Genomic DNA, 19,239 nt, shown 5'->3' on the forward strand with positions numbered 1-19,239 from the left:
TCCCTTTTTCCTTCTTCCCTTTCTTTCTCCTCCCTCCTTCCTTTTCCTTTCCTCTCCTCTCCTTTTCTCTCCTTCCCTTCCCTTTCTTTCTCCTCCTTCCCTTCCTTTCCCTTTCCTTTCTTTCCTTTTCCTTTTTTCTTCTTTCTTTCTTTTTCTTTTATTGTTTTTGTCTCCTTAAATCTTGAGCACATAGTAGAGATTTCATAAAAGTTTGTTGAGTGAATGAATATCAGATTTCTGATCTGGCATTTGAATGATTAAAAAAAACATGACTAAAAGTCATAGATATTTTATTTTACAATTTACAAAACACTTATAACAATCTTGGGAGATTTGGGATTACAAATATTATTAATTCCATTGTATAGATGATGAAATTTAGACCAGAGAGACTCAGAAAAGCTAGCTCAGTCACACAGCTAGTAAGTAGCTGAACAAACTCACATGTTCTGATTCCAAGCCCACTTTCTGCTCTGTAATGCTGCTTCCAACATATCTCATAACATACTTCTAACCCTCTGTCAGTCAAGAACAAATACTTTCATTCCATATATATTCATTGAACACTTGGTATTTATTTTTTTCTAATGTAACTGGGGTTAAGTGCCCTGCCTAGGATCACATAGTGTCTGAGGTCACATTTGAACTTAGATCCTCTGACTCCAGGGCCAGAGTTCTGTGCACTGAACCATCTAGATGCCCCTTGAACACTTGTTATGTGCTAGGCATCCTGAGATATAAAGAGGGATTTATATCCCTTCCCTCAAAGATAATGGAGGAACTAAGGTATAGGAGTGTTAAAATGATACTGTGCCAATTATCCAGGCACAATTATTCAGGCATTTATTAATTACCTGTTATGTGTCAGGCACTGTGCTGAGCACTGGAGATAAAAAAAAAAAAAAAAAAAAAGGCAAAAAATAGTTTCTGCTCTCAAAGAGTTTATATGTGGATTCATCTTATTTATTGAGTTTATAGACATTCTGAGGGAAATGGTGGGAAAACAGCTATAAAAATTCCAAGTTAGCTTTTAAATCATCTGATACAGCAAAAAATCCTGGAACCCAACTGTTCTGTATGAATCACTTCCTTTACTAATGTAATATTTTGAATACATTTCTTAAGAACTTTAAAAAATTGACTCATAGAAGATTAGAGCTTGAAGAGACTTTAAACCATATTTTCCAGCTCCCTTTATTCTTTCTTTTTAAAATTTTATTAATATTGTTTTATTTTTAAGAGGCACTCAATATTTAGTTTTATTATTTATTATTTTTTCTCTTCCATTAATTCCCTCAGAAAAAAGCAAAGGAAAAAAAAAGCTTTTAACATATATGTATTATACACACATACACACATGTATAGTATATATATTTCACTTGAATCTCTTTCTCTATTATATATATTTGTACATATATACATTTCTCTTGAAGCTACTATTTCTCTCTCTCTCTCTCTCTCTCTCTCTCTCTCTCTCTCTCTTTCTCTCTCTATCTCTGTGTAACAAATTCTTACACTGGTCATGTCTAAAAATATGTCTCATTGTATATCCTGAGTCTACCATCCCTCTGTTAAGGAATCATTATCATGTATTAGTCCCCTGGAATTATAGTCCATCCTTCCATTGATCAGAATTATTAAGTGTTTGTATATTGTTGTTATTGTTTAAATTTCTTTGGTTCTGTTCACTTTACTCTGCATCAGTTCATACAAGTTTTCCCACCAAGTGTACCTGAAATTGTTTCTTTCGTCATTTGTGACAGCACAATAACCTTCCATTATATTTATATATCATGAATTGTTCAGCCATTTTCCAACTATTGGACACCTTCTTAGTTTCTAGTTTTTTTTTGCCATAATAAAAAGACCTTCTATAAATATTTTTTGAAAACATGGATCCTTTTACTTGTTCTTTAATCTTTTGGGGATATAGGCATAGTAGTAATATTACAGGGTCAAAGTGTATACACAGTTTAGTCCAATCTTTTTTTTTGTAAGCACACAGAGGAATGACTCACTGTAATAGTACATTTCTTTTGTGTCATAAATATGTGTTCAATGAAGATTAAACTTCAGAGACCTCTTAGTTATCATTGATTGATTAGATTTTTAGGTACCCTATAAAGAAAAAAAATGACAAGCATAATTTCATAGAAAGAAAATGAACTTGTTAAAGCACTTAAATAATTTGATGATTTTATTTTTATTTTGCAACTTTACTTATTATTTAAGTTCCCACCTCATTTAATTTTTGTAAAAGTCTTTACCTGGATCTCTCAATTACCTGTATAATCCTTTATAATCACCCATTATTAGTGTCTGAGGAGGGATTTGAAGTCACATCTTCCTGACTACAAGTAGCATGGATTCAAATCCTCCTTCAAACATTTAGAATGGGTGATACCCAAGCAAGTCCCTTAACTTCTCTCAACCTCAGTTTCTTCACCTATAAAATGAAGATAATAATAGTAACTACCTCCCAAAGTTATGATAAGGATCAAATGATAAAATACATGCTAAACATTTGCATACTTTAAAATTCTGAATAAATTATTATTGTTGTTATTCAGCCTGTGAGATATATTTGGGTTGGATGACCCAAACAACTGCTCCATCAGTAAATGTATTTTGGATGGACACTGCGAAAAGGTTATGAATCGGTCCTAGAACTTACTAGGAGGAAGAATGAATATGGAATTGCATTTGGGAAATTTCTTTAAGGGAGATTTTCCCTTAAAGAAACATGCATATTTTAAAACACCAATATTCTTCTGGTGATGCAGTATGGCTGTAAATCATGGAATGCCATAATCTTTAAGGAATCAACATTGTAGGGCATCCAAAGGGCAATGGAGAGATGCATGATGGGTGTAACGAAGCTGCAGCATATTGCCAATGTCAAATTGTGTACAAAAAAGCAGCATAAAAAATTACACTCAAAGAGCTGTATAAATGGAAAGTGAGACAGGCCAGTCATGTGGTAAGAGTAAGGATAACAGATGGAGAGTCTAAGTTCTGTCTTGGTATCCATGGAATGTCAAATGACCTGGAGGAAGGTTCTCAGTATATTGATGGACACTCTGCGGAAGAATTATAGGAGGATACAGACAAGAAGGCATTAGATGGATTGGAATCTGCACCACTGAATCAAGCATTTACATTAGGGAGAATATACACTGATTGAAATATTTTAAGTATATGATTATGTGGGAATAATTCCTACCCTCTAAACATTATACAACATTACATTAGTATTAATATAGGCAAATATCTAGTGACCTTTGGTTCTACCATTAGTAGAAATGGAAGGAACAAAGATTTAATAAAATAAAACAACATAATTTCATCTTGTGTCTGCTACTGTGGAGATCTTGGACAAGTCTTTTAAATTCTCTTTGCCTCAGTTTCTTCATTTGTAAAATGAATAGGATTAACTCAATGATTTCAAAGATCCTTTCTTGCTATATAAGTATAACCTTCATGCCATACAAATTAGGCAAGAAAATCACAGAATTAATCCATCAGTGCATAAATCATGGACAGGTACCAGATATAGCTGACACATCTAGTGTTTTGAGTTTTGCAAAAGTTAATATACATAATATCTGTAGGACTCAAATAATTTTGTCCTCACAACAACTCTGTGAGGTTAAGTCATAAAGATATTATTACCATCATTTTACAAATTAGGAAACCAAATATAGGGTCTGAACCCATATCTTCCTGATACTAGACTAGTATTTAAGTCATTACAGCATCCTGCTTCTTCAGATGAACAATGAGCTAAGAACAGAATTTAAATGAAGGGAGAACAATCAAGGCATTTAGGAAATTTTATAACACTTCTCAATGATTTTAAACTGCTCACAAGAGCATCTTTTTTAGCACCACTATTTTCATGGTGCTACATGGCTATAAATTATGGGCAAACATGATCACAGAAGAATTATAATTATGGGTGACTTAGAAGACAATAAAAATACACATGTTCATTATTAATAGGCTTCAACAAAATACTATTGATGACTTGTTTGTGTTCAGTGACATAAAAGATACTGAAAAATAAGTACAACTGGAAAAGAATGCAGGCAAGCATTGAAAGCAAGGGTAGAAATTAGGCAACAGAATGTCAAAGCATCAGGGCATGGTCCCTAGATAAGAGAAAATGAAGCATCCCTACCTCCTCTTATCAGAGGCTTAGACTCTTAGGGCAGGAGGTTGTATAATTTAGGCCTTATTAAAATTTTTTCCACTCACAACCCCTTTTCACCCTAGAAATTTTTTCATGACCCTGTGTATATAGGCATATAAAACAGATATACAAATCAAACTTTAACTGATAACAAATCATAATTTTGCAACCTCCACATTTAGTTATGAGACCCCATGTGGGCTAGCAACTCATAGTTTAAGAATCTTTGATATAAGTTGTTCACTGGTGGAATGGGCTGCTTCAGAAGGCACTGGGTTTCACTTCCTTAGAGACTTTTAAGTAGAGGCTGGAGGACCACTTGTTAGAAATATTATATTGAAAATTCCTGTTATGTATGGTTTGGATAAAATGGTTCCTTCTGCTACCTTCAAATTCTTAGATTCTTTGATCTGGCATAGTCACTTTAGTGCAGTGGATAGAATATAGGACCTGGAATCAGGAAAACCTGAGTTCAGATACAGCTTCAGACACTTACTATCTGTGTGACCCTGGGCAAGTCACTTAACCTTGTTTGCCTCATTTTTCTCATCTCTAAAATGATCAGGAAAAGGAATACTGGCAAACCACTCCAGTATTTGTGCCAAGAAAGCCCCAAAGGGATCAGGGAAGTCTTATACAAATGAACAACAAGAAAATGTTTCCTTGTTTCAAGGTCAAAGGAAGGGGAGAATAGTCAATAATATAAGAATAGAAATCAATAATACTAATTTTAAGAAGTAATTTGTCAATTTTGATGAATCAGATAATATTATTATTATTTCATACTCTCATTGAAGTAAAATCCCTGTTACAGTCTCGATTCCAATAACTTAGAAATGATGAATTATGAAATGCTAAGTCTTATTTTTAAATGCTTGTGTAGTAGATTTTTATCTAAATGCCATCCTAAGCATGCCAGCAACTCCTTGAAAGCTTACATACACAAGTGCAGCTGTAACATGTTGTTTACCTGCTATATTTTTCTTTGTTTGTCCTTTCTTGTCCTGTCTATCCTGGCAGGGACTGCCTCTTCTGTTCCTCTGTAATGTTTCTTAGGACATAGAACACCTTATACAGATAAATAATGTTGGCTGACGCACTGAAATACTACTGCCTAAGAAATGTGCCCTGGCCTTTATCTAGTCTGGTGACTAAGGCGACTCTCTCACTTGGGGAGGGAGGGGGGCAGGGGTCTAAATTGGACACAAAAGGTTTTTACTGGGTTTTGGTCACTAGGGGACAACTTCTGTCTGTTGCTATTTTGCAGATTGAGCTCAGGTACACAGACCCAGAGCAATCAACCTCAATACAAAATCTGTTCTTGGAAAGTAAGAAATGTGGAAATGGCTTCTAAACAATCCTTACCCCCCACAATCCACCTACCCTGGTGTGAGGCAGTTCTAAGCCTGGGAAAGTCTAGTAAGAGTTTTGTAATTAATCAGTTTTTCAAAAAAGGGCTTTTAAAAAAATATCTTTTCAAGATTTCACTAGTCGCTCTAAAAGTACTAATTATCCCAAAATGTTTTATTCAGAAAAATTGGCTGGAGACTTCATTGTCTCTTGCCTCTTCCTCAGCTCCCATATTTAATCAGTTGCCAAGCCATATCGAGTCTATGTTCACAACCTTCTGGCATCCTTCGTTTCCTCTCTGTTCACAGTTTCTACCTCAGTTCAGGCTTTCATCACCTCTCTCTTGGACTATTTCAATATCCTCCTGATTCATCTCCTTGCTTCTAATCTTTCTCATCTCCATTCCATCTTCCAAACAGCTGCCAGGTTGATATTCTTAAAATGCAAATCTGACCATCATTCCCCCTTCTCCGAAACCTTCAATGACTTACTATGGCTTCTAGGATTAAAAAACTTCTCAGCCCAGTTTTGAAATCCCTTCCCCGTGTGGCTGTTCTGTATTTTTCAGTTCTTCTTTCATATTATTCCTTTCTCAAACTCTCCTTTCCAGTCAAACTGGCCTGCTGTCTGTTTCTAGTATACAGTGTTTGGTTTGTAGCCCTATGCATTTCTCTGTCTGGAATGCATTTCCTCCTTACTTCTGTCTCTTAGGCTCCTTCAACACAGATAAGGTAACACCTCCTACAAGAAAGCTTATCCCAATCCCTCTGGTTATTAGAGGCCTTCCCTTCTTTTAAAAAATAATATTTTTTGAAAAAAAAAGTTGATTTCTACATCTATCTCTAAAATGAATGAAATACTTTTTCTTCTCTTAAAATGACCTTCAGTTTCTTTGTTCAGTTATCCCTTCCACATTATGACTTTCCCCCATCATGGCTTCAATATATCTTGTGTCAGAATAAAAAATTCGATGGAAATTTTTATGGAAGCTGAACATGACACAGAAAAAGTTTAGAAATTTAGTTATGCATAAAATATGTGTATAGTATATATATGTTGATATTATAAAATTCTATACATATATAATATATGTGTATAGAATTATATGTATGTTACATATATTACATATATGTATGTAATATATTATATAGACATAATATAATATGTATATAATATTGTATAATATCAACATATTTTATCTTTTAATACCATAATAGATCAGACTTCTTTTCTGGCAAGAAGGAAGAGCCAAAAAATTTTAGGAGGGTTTTCCAGATTGTGGGAGTGCCAGGTCCCTAACTTCTTCAATGAGAAAGGAATAACTGCATATTTCGAATTTATTTATCCGAGGACATACTGTATCTCTCAGAGGACATACTGTATCTCACCTTTCTCCCATTCTCCAATTGTATGTCCTCCCCCCTTTTCCAATAATATAGTTGACATCAATCAATGTAGTTCGTTTTTCTGACATTACTGGGAAATGATCAGGAGATCTTGGAATCAGAATTGTAAGGAAACTAGGAGGTCATCTAGTTATTATAGATGAGGAAACTGAAGTCCAAAGGTGTCACTTCCCCATTCCCACTCCAGAATTTGGCACTTAGCCAACCTAGAAGTCCCCTTCCCTGAAACACATATTCACCCAACACCAGGTAATCATTAGAAGACTAAAGGCAACAAAATGTTCCTTTGGAACTGTTAGTATCAATGGTAAAAGAATGTCCTAGGACTGGTCATTATTCAGACAATGAGCAATTTCCCAGAGCTAGAATCCTGCACTGCTGGGGCACCGGGGATTAAAAGAGGAAAGCATTTGAGTTTGTATCCAGAATTTCCTGTCTTGTTTTGCTTCGGCTCCAATGCTCTCAACCACCCCTTTCTGACCTCTTTTCTTAATGGTCAGAGAGGTTATAAGTTTTCAAAGGAAATGATTAAGCAAAACCAGAGAGCTTTGGGGAGTAGACCTGATTCTTCAAGGCCCTGTTTTTTGAAAACTGAAGAAATCTTTACAGTGAAGGATTTGAATATGAGGGCTTTTTTCTTCTTTTTTAATCGTAGTCAGGACTGGTGCATAATTTCCTGTTTTTGTGTTCTTAAAACTGCTAAGCTACTGTGAACAACTGGCAGGCAAAGATGGGGGTGGGGGGTGGAGTTAGCCAACAGAAGAGTAAGTAAGGCTGCTTATTCCTTAATCTTTGCCAGTCACATTGTGAAATGAAGTGAAAGAGGTGGGGAAGGGCGATAAGAATTGGAGCTGGAGCAGAGGGGCAGGTGAGGTCTGCAGCGGGGAGCCCCCCACCGGAGAGCCAGAGACCCAGAGAACATCAGCACCCGTGGGATTCGAATCCCCATTTTTTTAAACAAATATTGGAACTGAGATGTAGAGATTTGTCCAAGATATCCAAGGTGGCATTTGATGGGACTTCTTTCAGATTCCAGATCTAGTGTTTTAGCCCCTTAATTATACTCGGAGACTCTTTCAGAGAATAAATATAGAAACTTTTACTTTTCTTCACTCCCAAGTCGGTAGCAGACAGTGGAACTCGGCATTCAGACCTGATGCTTAGATGTCAGGTTCGGTGTTAAGTGGGGGAGAAGGGGAGATATCGATCAAGTTCTTGCTGATTGTTATTGACGGGAGTGACAAGCGGGGAATCTAAGGCAGGGGCCCGGCTTCACTTCTGACCCCCAGTCCCCTTAAATGCACGGGCAGTATCAGACTATCTCTCAGCAGGCTGATAACAGGGAGATACGGATCCCAGAAGGCAGAAAACAAACAGACTTTTTTCATGTTCGTTGGACTCTACTCTCTAGCAGGGGCAGGGCAGAGTTAGTTCTCACTTATCCACAAGGTTGTTCTTTTTTCCTAGATAGAGCACTCTAAACTCAAGGAAGCAAAGCAGTCTGGTACCTTGAAAAATTATCTGCCTGGCAGCTGATTAATGTTTATTAATTAGGACCATACATGGAGATTTAGGGAATCTTAAAGACCATGTAGTCCAATTCACTTTTTTTTTTTTTAATAGCTGAAGAAACAGACCTAGGGAAGTGAACTGAGTTGCTTAAAGTAACATGAGTGGTGAGCAACAAAAGTAGGATTTGAATTCATGTCCTTGGACTCCAAATCCTTCATTCTTTCCATTGTGAATAGTGTAGGGGATAGAACGCTGGACAGGAAGACCTGATTTTGGATTTTGCCTCATACACTTAAGTTGTGTGATTTTGGGCAAGTCATTTAAATTCTCTAGGGTTCAGTTTTCCTCATCTGTAAAATGGGAATAATGTTAGCAACTCCCCACCACCCCCACCCCATCTACCTAGAGTTGTTGTGAAGATAAAATTAGATAATCTGTGTAAAATGTTTTCTAAACTTTACATGCCATATAATAATAATAATAAATAATAAAGTTAGTCAATCCATGTAACATGTTTTCTAAACCTTAAATGCCATATAATAATAATAGAATAGTTAGTCAATCCATGTAACATGTTTTCTAAACCTTAAATGCCATATAATAATAATAGAATAAAGTTAGTCAATCCATGTAACATGTTTTCTAAACCTTAAATGCCATATAATAATAATAGAATAAAGTTAGTCAATCCATGTAAAATTGTTTTCTAAACCTTAAATGCCTTATAATAATAAAAATAAATAGGATAAAGTTAGTCTGTGTAGAATGTTTTCTAAACCTTAAATGCTCTACAATAATAATAAATAAGATAAAATTAGTCAATCCATGTAAATTTTTTGTAAACTTTAAATGCCATATAATAATAATAAATAATTATAAATAGGACAAAATTAGGCAACATAAGTAAAATGTTTTGTAAACCTTAAATGCCATATAATAAAAATAGCAATTGTTATTATTATTATAAACATTGTCTGGATAGGAAATTATCCTAGCTACCTTCCTGATTATAGAGAATAATCCATTCTCTGCAATCTGCCCTTCAGGGAAATGCTCATTCAATCAACATTTATTGAATACCTAGTATTTACAAGAAGATTCATGCTTTGGATTAGACATCTCTGAAGAGTTTTCCAACTCTGATCTTGTGGGATTCCCTGACTCAGACATAGCTTAAGGGAGCAACTGGAACAATTTAACACAACTGTTCCTCCTTGGCCTCCCCCCAGGCATTGTCCCCGTTTTGCTTGTGTCCGTGGCCCTGTTTGCCAGGTTGGCTCAGTGTTTGCTGAATGAATGCATGCAAGAATTGGCATGCAAGAAGAGACAAGAGGCAGTGAGTCTGTGAGAGGCAGCGACTGACCTCACAAAAGTTACAGCCACCAGTCAAAGAACCAGCTTGGTAGGTGGCCTGGCAGACACTGCTGGTACCAAAACAACACTTTGGCCAGCTAGCTAAACTTCAGCAACTTTGCAGAGCCTATAGGAGAATAACATTTTATTGTAGCATTCAAGGCCCTCTATAGTATGACCCTTACTTTTCTTTCTTAGTGCATTGCCCATTATATTCTTATGTGATCCCTCTAACAGTGATCAGTAATAATGAAAATTTACTTTATATGTCACTTTAAGATTTGTGGTGTTCTTACAGATCCCTTGAAGTAATTTTTTATCCCCATTTTGGAAATGAGAAACTGCAGCTGATGAAGGTTGATTCATTTATCCAAGGTCACACAGCCCATAAATGTTGAAATGGCAGGGATTTGACTCCCTATCCCCACTCTGAATTTTGGATAGTTATCTGGGAACACATGGGAGGAGCTCGAGTGCTGTCGTAATCTGTGTGACTAAACCTGTCTTCATGACCTCCCATCCTGTGAGAAATAGCCTAAACTGGGGGTGGAATGGGGGAAGGAGGGAAGAGAAACTCATCCCTGTTCTATTAGAGCTAACATTCAAAACCAAGGCTTCTGAATTCAAATGCTGTGCTTTTCTCCTTTGACAGTCTACCATTCTGGTCTTCTTCTCTGCCTGCTAAACATGTAATCTGATCATCCTTTTTCTTTTTTTCATTTGTCTTCCTTTTTGAAATACCAGGTGCTCATATTGATAGAGAAACTCAAGATAGAGGAATTGTTTCCCTCCTAGCTTTCTGGCCATCACAACCCAAAGTTTTATCTGTAAAATCAAGATAATAGTGCTGGTCCTAAGAAAGGGACTTTGCAAACCTCTAAGTGGTATGTGAATTGTTGTTGTTTATGGCTCTCTCCCCTGAGCTTCTTACCACACTAAATCACACACTGCTTAGTAACAAGAATTTTTTTTTTTAATTTGAGTGTTGTCTCCCTGATTTAAGGTGGTAGTTGTTTGTTTGTTTTGTGGACAAGTAAGCTGTGAAAAGAATGTTGAATCAAAAATTGTTCAAAATCTTAGGTCTAATTTAGATAAATCATTTTATCTCACTGAGTTTGTTTCTCCATTTGTAAATTAAGGGGATGGGAAAGGGATGTTTTAGAGTAGGTCCTCTTAAACTTTTTTTACTCTAGACTTCTTTTTTGTCCAAGGAATTTTTATACGGGCTTGGGTATATAGGTATATAAAATAAATATACAAATCAAATATTTACTGATAATAAATCATAATTTTGCAACCCCCATATTCAGTTTTAACTTAGCTCTCAATTTAATAAGCTAGAATCTAGATCTTTACTGGTATTCTATAATTTTATATACTCTCTGGCAAGGTTAAGGAGAGGAGAGAGAAAAAAGAATTAGAACATAAAATCTTACAAAAATTAATGTTGAAAATTATCTTTACATGTATTTGAAAAACTAAAATACTACTGAAACTATTTCAAAGTAAAAAAAAAAAAAATATATATATATATATATATGTATGTATGTATATTCCCTAAATAGGAGTTCTTAATCTGGAGTCTGTGAACTTGTTTTTTAAGTAATGTATTTGGGGGCAGCTAGATGGGGAAGCAGATAGAGCACCAGCCCTGAAGTCAGGAAGGTCTCAGACACTTAACCCTTATTAGCTGTGTGACTCTAGGAAAGTCACTTAAACTCAATTGTCATACAAAATTTAAAAAAAAAAAAAGAATTGGGTCATAAAAATATTTTGATAACTATGTTGTTGTTTAGTCGGGTCTGAATCTTTGTGACCCTAATTGGGGTTTTACTGGCAGAGATATTGGAATGATTTGCTATCTATCTCTTCCTTCACTTCATTATACACATGAGGAAACTGAGGCAAATAGGATTAAGTACCTTGACCAGAGTCACACAACTAGGAAGTGTCTGAGGGTAGACTTAAATTCAGTAAAATGAGTCCTCCTGATTGCTTCTAGGCTTGGTACTCTATTCACTGTGCCACCTAACTGCCCATTTATATTTATATTGACAACTATATTACCAGGCTCTTTGCAATTATCTCATTTGATCTTCACACCAAACCTGAGCATTAAGTGCTATTATTAATCCTATTTAACAGATGAGGAAACTGAACGTTTGTGACTTGCCTAGAATCTGACAGCTAGTGTCTGAGGCTCCTTTAGCACTCAGGTCTTCTTGACCCCAGGCCTGGTGCTCAATCCACTGCACCAGCTGCCTTTTGTGTATTTAATAGTATTATTCTGGGATTGGATCTGTAGCTTTAATAGACTGCCAGATGCGTCCATGACCCAAAAAAGAATGCAAGTCCATGCTCTATAGAAACCAACCTTTGCTGTGTACTCTGCAGAGGTATTGAGGGGACACCGGTCTTGGTATTTCATGCTCATAGATAAATAGAAATATTATTAGTGATATCATCTCTGAGTGCTGGATTTTCAGGACCTGGATCAGAATGCCCACTCTCTACTTCCTATGTGTGTAATCTGGGATATATTTCTTCTTTCTATCCCTCAGTTGGCTCATCTGCAAAATATTCTATAATTGTTATAGTTTAACCATACTTCACAGGGATAGATCATGTATTATCTGAGGCTGACTCTCCTATTAAATGGAGAAAAGAGAATGAAGATTGAATGTTGAGGACTGGGATTTGCTGAAAGAAAAAGACCAACTAGGATGTCTACTTTCTTTGTGTCCCATGATATTTCTTTGGATATTTTTTAGTAAATTCAATAAACACATCTATATTAACCTTCTCCAGGCAAATCCTGTTGGCATCTTCAGGGTAAAGTAATGGCAGACATTCCCTGCCCATAGAATATACCACCCCAGATGTTGGGGCTCCCTCCTGTGGTTGGTTGTTGAATTCTTCAAGGACAGGAACCCTATGGGAGGAACTATAAACATTACATTTTGCAAATGGAGGACTTGGGTCCATTTTGTGGAAGGGCTTTTTTTCTTCTTTAACCTCTCCAATTACAGGAAAGCCCTAATTAAAGTCTTAATTAAAAGAGATAAAGGATACAATTAAGTACATCCAAGGTCACACTGATTCCTATTTCCATTTAATGGTACTGATAGCAACTTTTGATAAGGACTCTTAAAGGGCCCAGGTTGGGGAAGGACTATGAGTAGGTCTCCATTGAAAATAGCCAGGAAGGGCAGAAAGGGTTAACCCCTTGAGGGAAGTCAGTGTTGACCAATTTATGCAAAGGGCGGTTACCAACAGTAGGATAGAGCTGATAATCTGAATTACAAAGACAAGTAGCTGGCATTGTTGTTTTTTATTCCTAATGGAATCACTAATTTTCTGTGGCATTTTATTTAGATGATTGAGGGAGAAAAATTCTAATCATTCAGAAACTCTGGTTAACTCACTGATAGATCTGGGGGGACAGGGAGGGAGAAGGCAGTAATGAAGGAAAGAGGGCTACAGAAAGTGTTACTTGAAATCATTTAACCAACCTCCTATAATTGTTGCTACAAACCACCTTTCTAGTCCTCAAAGTGTTAGTGACTTGATAAAATTCAAATCACTTCTCCCTTCCTCCCCCTACCCACAGTTTTGGTAGCAGATTTCTTTCTTTCTTTTTATGTAAAGAATCATTTTGGGACTATCTGACACAGGAAATTACATTGTCATTTCCAGGTTATATAAATCTGTGGTGAGTCACCTTGCCCCCAATCAGAACTGGGAAGAGAACTGATACTGGTCTCTGGTAGTTTAATGAGACCCTGGTGCATCTGGACAGTTTTCAAAGGAGAACAATTCATTTAATGTGCGTTTTCATATCTGGATAATTTGTTTAAAGTATAAAGAAGAGATAAAAACAAAACCAAATAAAACAAAGCCCAGTATGCATCATAGAACTTGACAAGAAATTCACTTAAAATATTTTTTTTTTATTTTAACGTCCAGATCCCCCTTAAAAGACGCTAACCTTGTAATGAGGAGAACACATGGCAGCAGAGCTCAAAACAACTTAACTGTTGAATGAGTTCTTTTATAGAGAGCAGTCAATAAATCACTGTCAGTTGGAAAGAGCAATTTTTAGGTCATGATGGCCATTTCAGCTCAGTCCCTGGAAAGGCTACTTCTTGCTGACACTGGAGAAGATACAATTCTTCCTTCAAAGTAAAAATGATACCTTGTTTTCCCCTTCCCCTTCATGCCTCTCTTCTTTCTTTGTTTTCTTACTCATACTGGGTGTTCTCTGACAATTCTCTCTCCTTTATTTATTTGATATTATTCTTTATGTTCTGTTCTTATCTCTGCATTTATCCGTCTCTTCTCACTTTCTCATCTCTCCCTTACCTTTTTTTCTTTTTGTCTATTTTTATTCTTTATTTTCTCATTCATCTCTTTACATTGTTTATTTCTTATCACTCTCACCTTTTATTTTTGTATTATTCTTTGTGTTCTTATTCCAGCATTTGTCTCTCGTCACTTTCATCTTTTTTTGCTTCCATTTTTATATGTGTGCATTACTCTGTTATTTTCTTATCTTTGCATTTGTCTATTCCTTGTCACAATTTCTCTCATCTCTCTCACTGCCTCTCTCTTTCCATCTGTCTTTCTCTTATTCCCTGTCTCTACCTTTCAGTCTCTTTCACTGTCTCTCTGCGTGTGTGTCTCCATCTACCTCATCTTTGTGGCGTTTTCTGATTGTTCCCCTCTATCTTGTTTGGTTTTTTCCTCTCTGTCTTTTTGTTTCATCTTCTCTATATCTCAGACTCCGTCTGTTTTTTTTTTCTCTATTTATGTTTATCTCTCTTTACTTATGTTTCCTTCTCTTGATCTCCTTCTTATCTCTCAGTCTCTGTACACCTCCCAGATTCTTCTCCTTTTCTTTTCTCTCTTTGTCAATCTATCCACCTCTTGTTTCTCTTCTTGTAGCTTTGTCTTTCTAGTCTCTTCTCCATCTTAAAATTTTGTTCTCCTTATTCTGGCCCGGGAGATTTTTTCAGAGCTGCACATTTGGGGAGAAATTCCATTGTTCTGGTGAATGTGTCCCTATGATCTGAAACCAGTTCTTGAAAGTATCCTCCCAATTTTCCTATTTATTTCCAAGACCCGTGTTGTCAAACTTCAGTGAATGGGAACTGCCTCATGGGTGATACAGTTCTTATTCTCTTCTGATAAAGTTGAATTTAAGATCTCACCATCAAAACCAAAAACAACCTAACCCAAACACCCCAAACATCCCTTTTCCCTTCGGCCCCAGCTTTTAAAGAGAAAATAAAAATCAGCCATCTAAGAAGTAAACCTGACTTTTGCTTGCCCAGAAACCAACAACCACTACCACCCACCCACATACAACAAAGATAGTTTGCAGTTCTCTCCAAGGGAAGGAGGAGCTAAGGTTCCTTTTCAAGGTAAAATGCCTTTTCCGACTATAGCTCTGGGGGCTCAGGCTGTGGCCGTGGTACTTTCCTCCCTGATTACACAGCAATCAAATCTAAAAACAAAGTAGGAGATTATCTGTGTGTGTCAGGGCTCTGCCAACACTAACCATTATTTCATACGCATTAGTGGCTCCGTGGCAGGTCACTTGCAATCACTCTCTCTGTTTCTTCTCTTATGATCCAAACCCTTTAGCTAGAGAGGTGAGACCCGCAAATGACACCATTGCTCTCTCAATTTGCAGAATAACCCCCGCCCCCCCCCCTCGCGCCCCTCCCCCCACCTCAGCTAAACAAAGCCTGCTTAGGCAAACCCCCTGATGTTCGGAGATAACTGGGGAGTCAGTAGCCACGGCTTCTTTGATTCTTTCAAAAGACTTATGGAAGCAAGATTTACTCCCTCCCCTTGCTTCTTTCTCCTGATAGCTCCTTGCCCGGTTTGTGCCAAGACAAACATTCCGATGGGATGTAGAAAAGTCAGATTATGGCAGCCTAGCTCTGGGGATGGTGGAAAGATTAGAAGCCCCGAGCCCCAGCACTAAGCGAAAGGATCCAGGCTCCCCCCCCCCCTTTTTTTTTTAAACCCGGACTAGGGCCAATGTAGCTGAAAGCCTGGGATTTGGCCAATCCTATTCCGTGCCTTCTACCTGCGTAACCTACCAGAACGAGAACCCGTGCCCTTATCGACTATTCTGAGCACAGTTTTCAAATGTCATTTGCCAACTTTATAGATTCCATCTGCCTCCCAGGCAGACACTTTCCTGCGCTCTACGCCTGGGTTAAGAGAGGATAACCCATGTTTATTTCATAGCAGTGGCTTAGAGAGAGGGTGACGGGAGGGAAAGGACTGAGACGAAAATAGGGAGAGGGGAATTTCTGGGTGACAAAAAAGACATTTTAGACATGAGGTGAATAGGGGAAATCTGTTTTAGTTCAAAATTAAAGATACTTCGGAAGGAAAAAAGTATTTAAAAATTAAATCAGAAGGAAAAGCCATAGTATATACAATTATGTAAATAATCTACTACCTTGAATTTCATCGTATTAGACTTATGATGCTATTTGCTATTCTGTACAGGTGTTAAAAATAACCACAGGTATTTGAATCTTCAGTAAACTTTATTAAGCTGGGTTAGAGGAAGGAATTTGGTAAAACAGACAGAATCTCGATAATATGCAGATTTTTCATTAGGAAATTACAGACAAGACTCTGGACAAGTGTCAGACAAAACAGATGAAGGCTTCTCAGGCATCTGAAAAACATTAATAATGTAAGACTGCAGATACAGAATCTGTGTTAGTAGCACAGTGTTTGAGAATGGAGACCCTGGCTCCCCCTGGTGGTCTATGATAATTGCAGCTTAAAAAAAAAAGTTATCTCACTTAAGTCCCCAAACCGTGCCAGGAAAAAAAAAATAAGAAAAGAAAAGAAAAAAGAAAGAAAGAAAAACGAAACAAAAAACAATGCCCCTGTTTTTTCTGAATCACTTCAGGTCCTCTCTATTTAGCCTTTACACATTTCCTCATTTTCATTTACCTTTTAAGGACCTATTTGAAAAATAACCTTTCAATCATTCCTTCTTTAGATCTAAGAAATCTCCTGAAAACTTGGTGATACCATCACCTTCAACAGATTAGGACTGCTTAGTTTACTCTGTGAAAGCATACTGAAACAAATCTCAATTTTATACTTAATTTCAAGTTTTGAAGTCAAGCATTTGTTGACTACAAAATCTTAATCCTCTCAGTGTACATTAAGTATTATTGCAATTGACTTTTTTTTCCCCAATGGCTGCCATTTTTATCACTTCATACCTTATTTAGAATAATGGCCCCTCATCCCACCCCTCCACGTTACTGGCCTCTCTTTAGTTACAATATTACATACATTTTGCTTAAGGATGACCTTTACAATTATTGATTGGCATAATAATGGACCATATATGTAAATAATACACCTCAATGTACATCAGCTGTTGGTTTTATCCTTAGGCAAGGGTCTCAATTGATGACAACAGTGGTGGAAAGGAGGGAGGAGTAGTGGGGTAGGGAAAAATCAGCTCGACTCTGGGAAACCTTGTGAGCAGGGATTCTTCAATAGCTTTGTGGGTATTTATTACTTAGATTTCCCAACTGGGCCAATAGACACAGGATCTGTTTGCACTTCTGCATCAGACATCCGTTTTGGTCCCTGGAAAACAATATGAAAAGACTGAATCATTTTGAAAAACAATAGATTTTGATCCTCATGCTTTAGCATAAAAGTCTCTTGGCCATATTTTTTCTTCTCCCCAACTTGATCCTTTTCCCCTTCTCCTCTAAGTATTATTCTTTGCTACAGGTGTTTCAGCATTCCTGGTTAAAGGCAGCAGACATAGTCTGGAGGCAGTTGAATTGAAAAGGTATCTAATCACACCCCATGAATAGCACCTATAACCTCCTCCCTCCCCTCTCCCCATGAGGAAATTGAGAAACATTTGCCTAATGTTGTTGGCAAGGCAGGGACTCCTGGATTCTAATCCCTGACTCTATAGAGAGCTGGTTCTATAGAACTATAAAAATTTGGAACTGGAAGACACTCTTGAAATCATGTATTCCCAAGCTCTCATTTTGAGGAATATATTGAGAATCAAATGGGGTTAAGTGACTCATCCTCCTTGTTCTGATTCTCCAGGCTCTATTTCTGACTCTCCCTAACTCCTGACTCTCTGGGTATATTTCTGTAATGCCCCACATAGGTATATGGTTGTTCCCTCTGTTAAAATCCAAGTTCCATTTGGACAGACTCGGTATTGCCAGCACCTAACACAGTTCCTGCAATATCCCACTTCTCATGCTTTCTACCTGTGTGATCTTAGCTGAATCTTTCTGGGTTTCATTTTCTTAATCTAAAGAAAGTTAGATTCAAAGGTTCCTAGGTCTCTCTAATCCTATCATGTCCAAGGCCACATAGGATTCCATTCTAATGATCATTTCTCCTTTCACAGACTCAGTTTCCTCATGTGTAAAATAAAGATTTGGTCTACATAGTATCTCCTCTGGTATTGATACTATTAGAAGGGTTAGGGAGGGGTTCCTTTCCTGTGGAGAACAGAAGCATCCACATGTTTGTCCTAGCTTTGGGGAGATTTGGACTAGTCTCTAGCCCCTAGTATTTAGGTGTTATAGCAATCCTCCTTACAATGCCTTCTTATCTCAGTCTTTGGAAAATGTGATATATATATATTTTTTAAATTCCATCCCTACCTCTCAGTAATTCTCTTGACAATGGGCACCTAACAGATGCTGTCAAGAATCATCCCTTGATTTCTACCTCATTATTCCCTCCAAACTCCACTTCCCTATAGGATCTGCCCCTGAGAGACTTCTGTTAAGATGAGTAAAACCATAATGTAAACTCTCCTCTGGCTACTGTTGATTTTTAAGCAAACCCATCTTTAAAATTAAACTATACAGACAAATAAACCACTCCAACTCCTAACCTCCAATAACATTAAAAATGTAGATTCATAGAATGCAAAGAAAGAAGGAATGCAAATGTCTAATTTTACATATGAGGAAAGTGAAATAAGGAAGGGAAAGTGCCTGGGTCATGGAAACATAGTGGGTTAATGATAGAACTGAAACTAAAATTTAGGATTCCTGACTCTCAGTCTACTTAGGCTTGTTTCTTGTTCTTTAGCAAACTTAATTGATTATACCCTGGGCAAGTTAAGACATTTCCCTCTAAATGTCCTGTGGCTTACTAATGTTAACTGATTCTAAATCTCACCAACTTTGCAAAAACAAGCCAGTCACTTGAGGTTCACACAGACATCTGAACACCCCCACATCAATTAAATGACTGCAGGAACTAGATGCTTAGCAGGCTTTCTGAATTTATGAACTTAGTGGTTTGCCCTGTACCCAGAGAAACAATTGAGAGCAATGTTGGCATAAAAGGATGAAAGTCACAAAAACATCTCAGATCGGTTCT

The 19,239-nt window shown here is 37.0% G+C and overlaps 1 protein-coding gene across 4 annotated transcripts in view; it reads right to left on the bottom strand.

The window, feature by feature from the left end:
* Positions 1 to 13,742: 13,742 nt before the first annotated feature.
* BCAS1 (breast carcinoma amplified sequence 1) overlaps positions 13,743 to 19,239 on the bottom strand; it is a 142,998-nt gene continuing 137,501 nt past the window's right edge. For all 4 annotated transcript variants that reach the window (XM_031951651.1, XM_031951650.1, XM_031951652.1 and 1 more), the window contains one exon: positions 13,743 to 17,454. In XM_031951651.1, coding sequence (XP_031807511.1) covers positions 17,380 to 17,454 — 75 coding nt within the window. In that variant the 3' untranslated portion in view covers positions 13,743 to 17,379. The remainder of the gene's footprint in view (positions 17,455 to 19,239) is intronic.

This window comes from Sarcophilus harrisii, chromosome 2, assembly GCF_902635505.1.
Source record: "Sarcophilus harrisii chromosome 2, mSarHar1.11, whole genome shotgun sequence".
Taxonomy (NCBI): domain Eukaryota; kingdom Metazoa; phylum Chordata; class Mammalia; order Dasyuromorphia; family Dasyuridae; genus Sarcophilus; species Sarcophilus harrisii.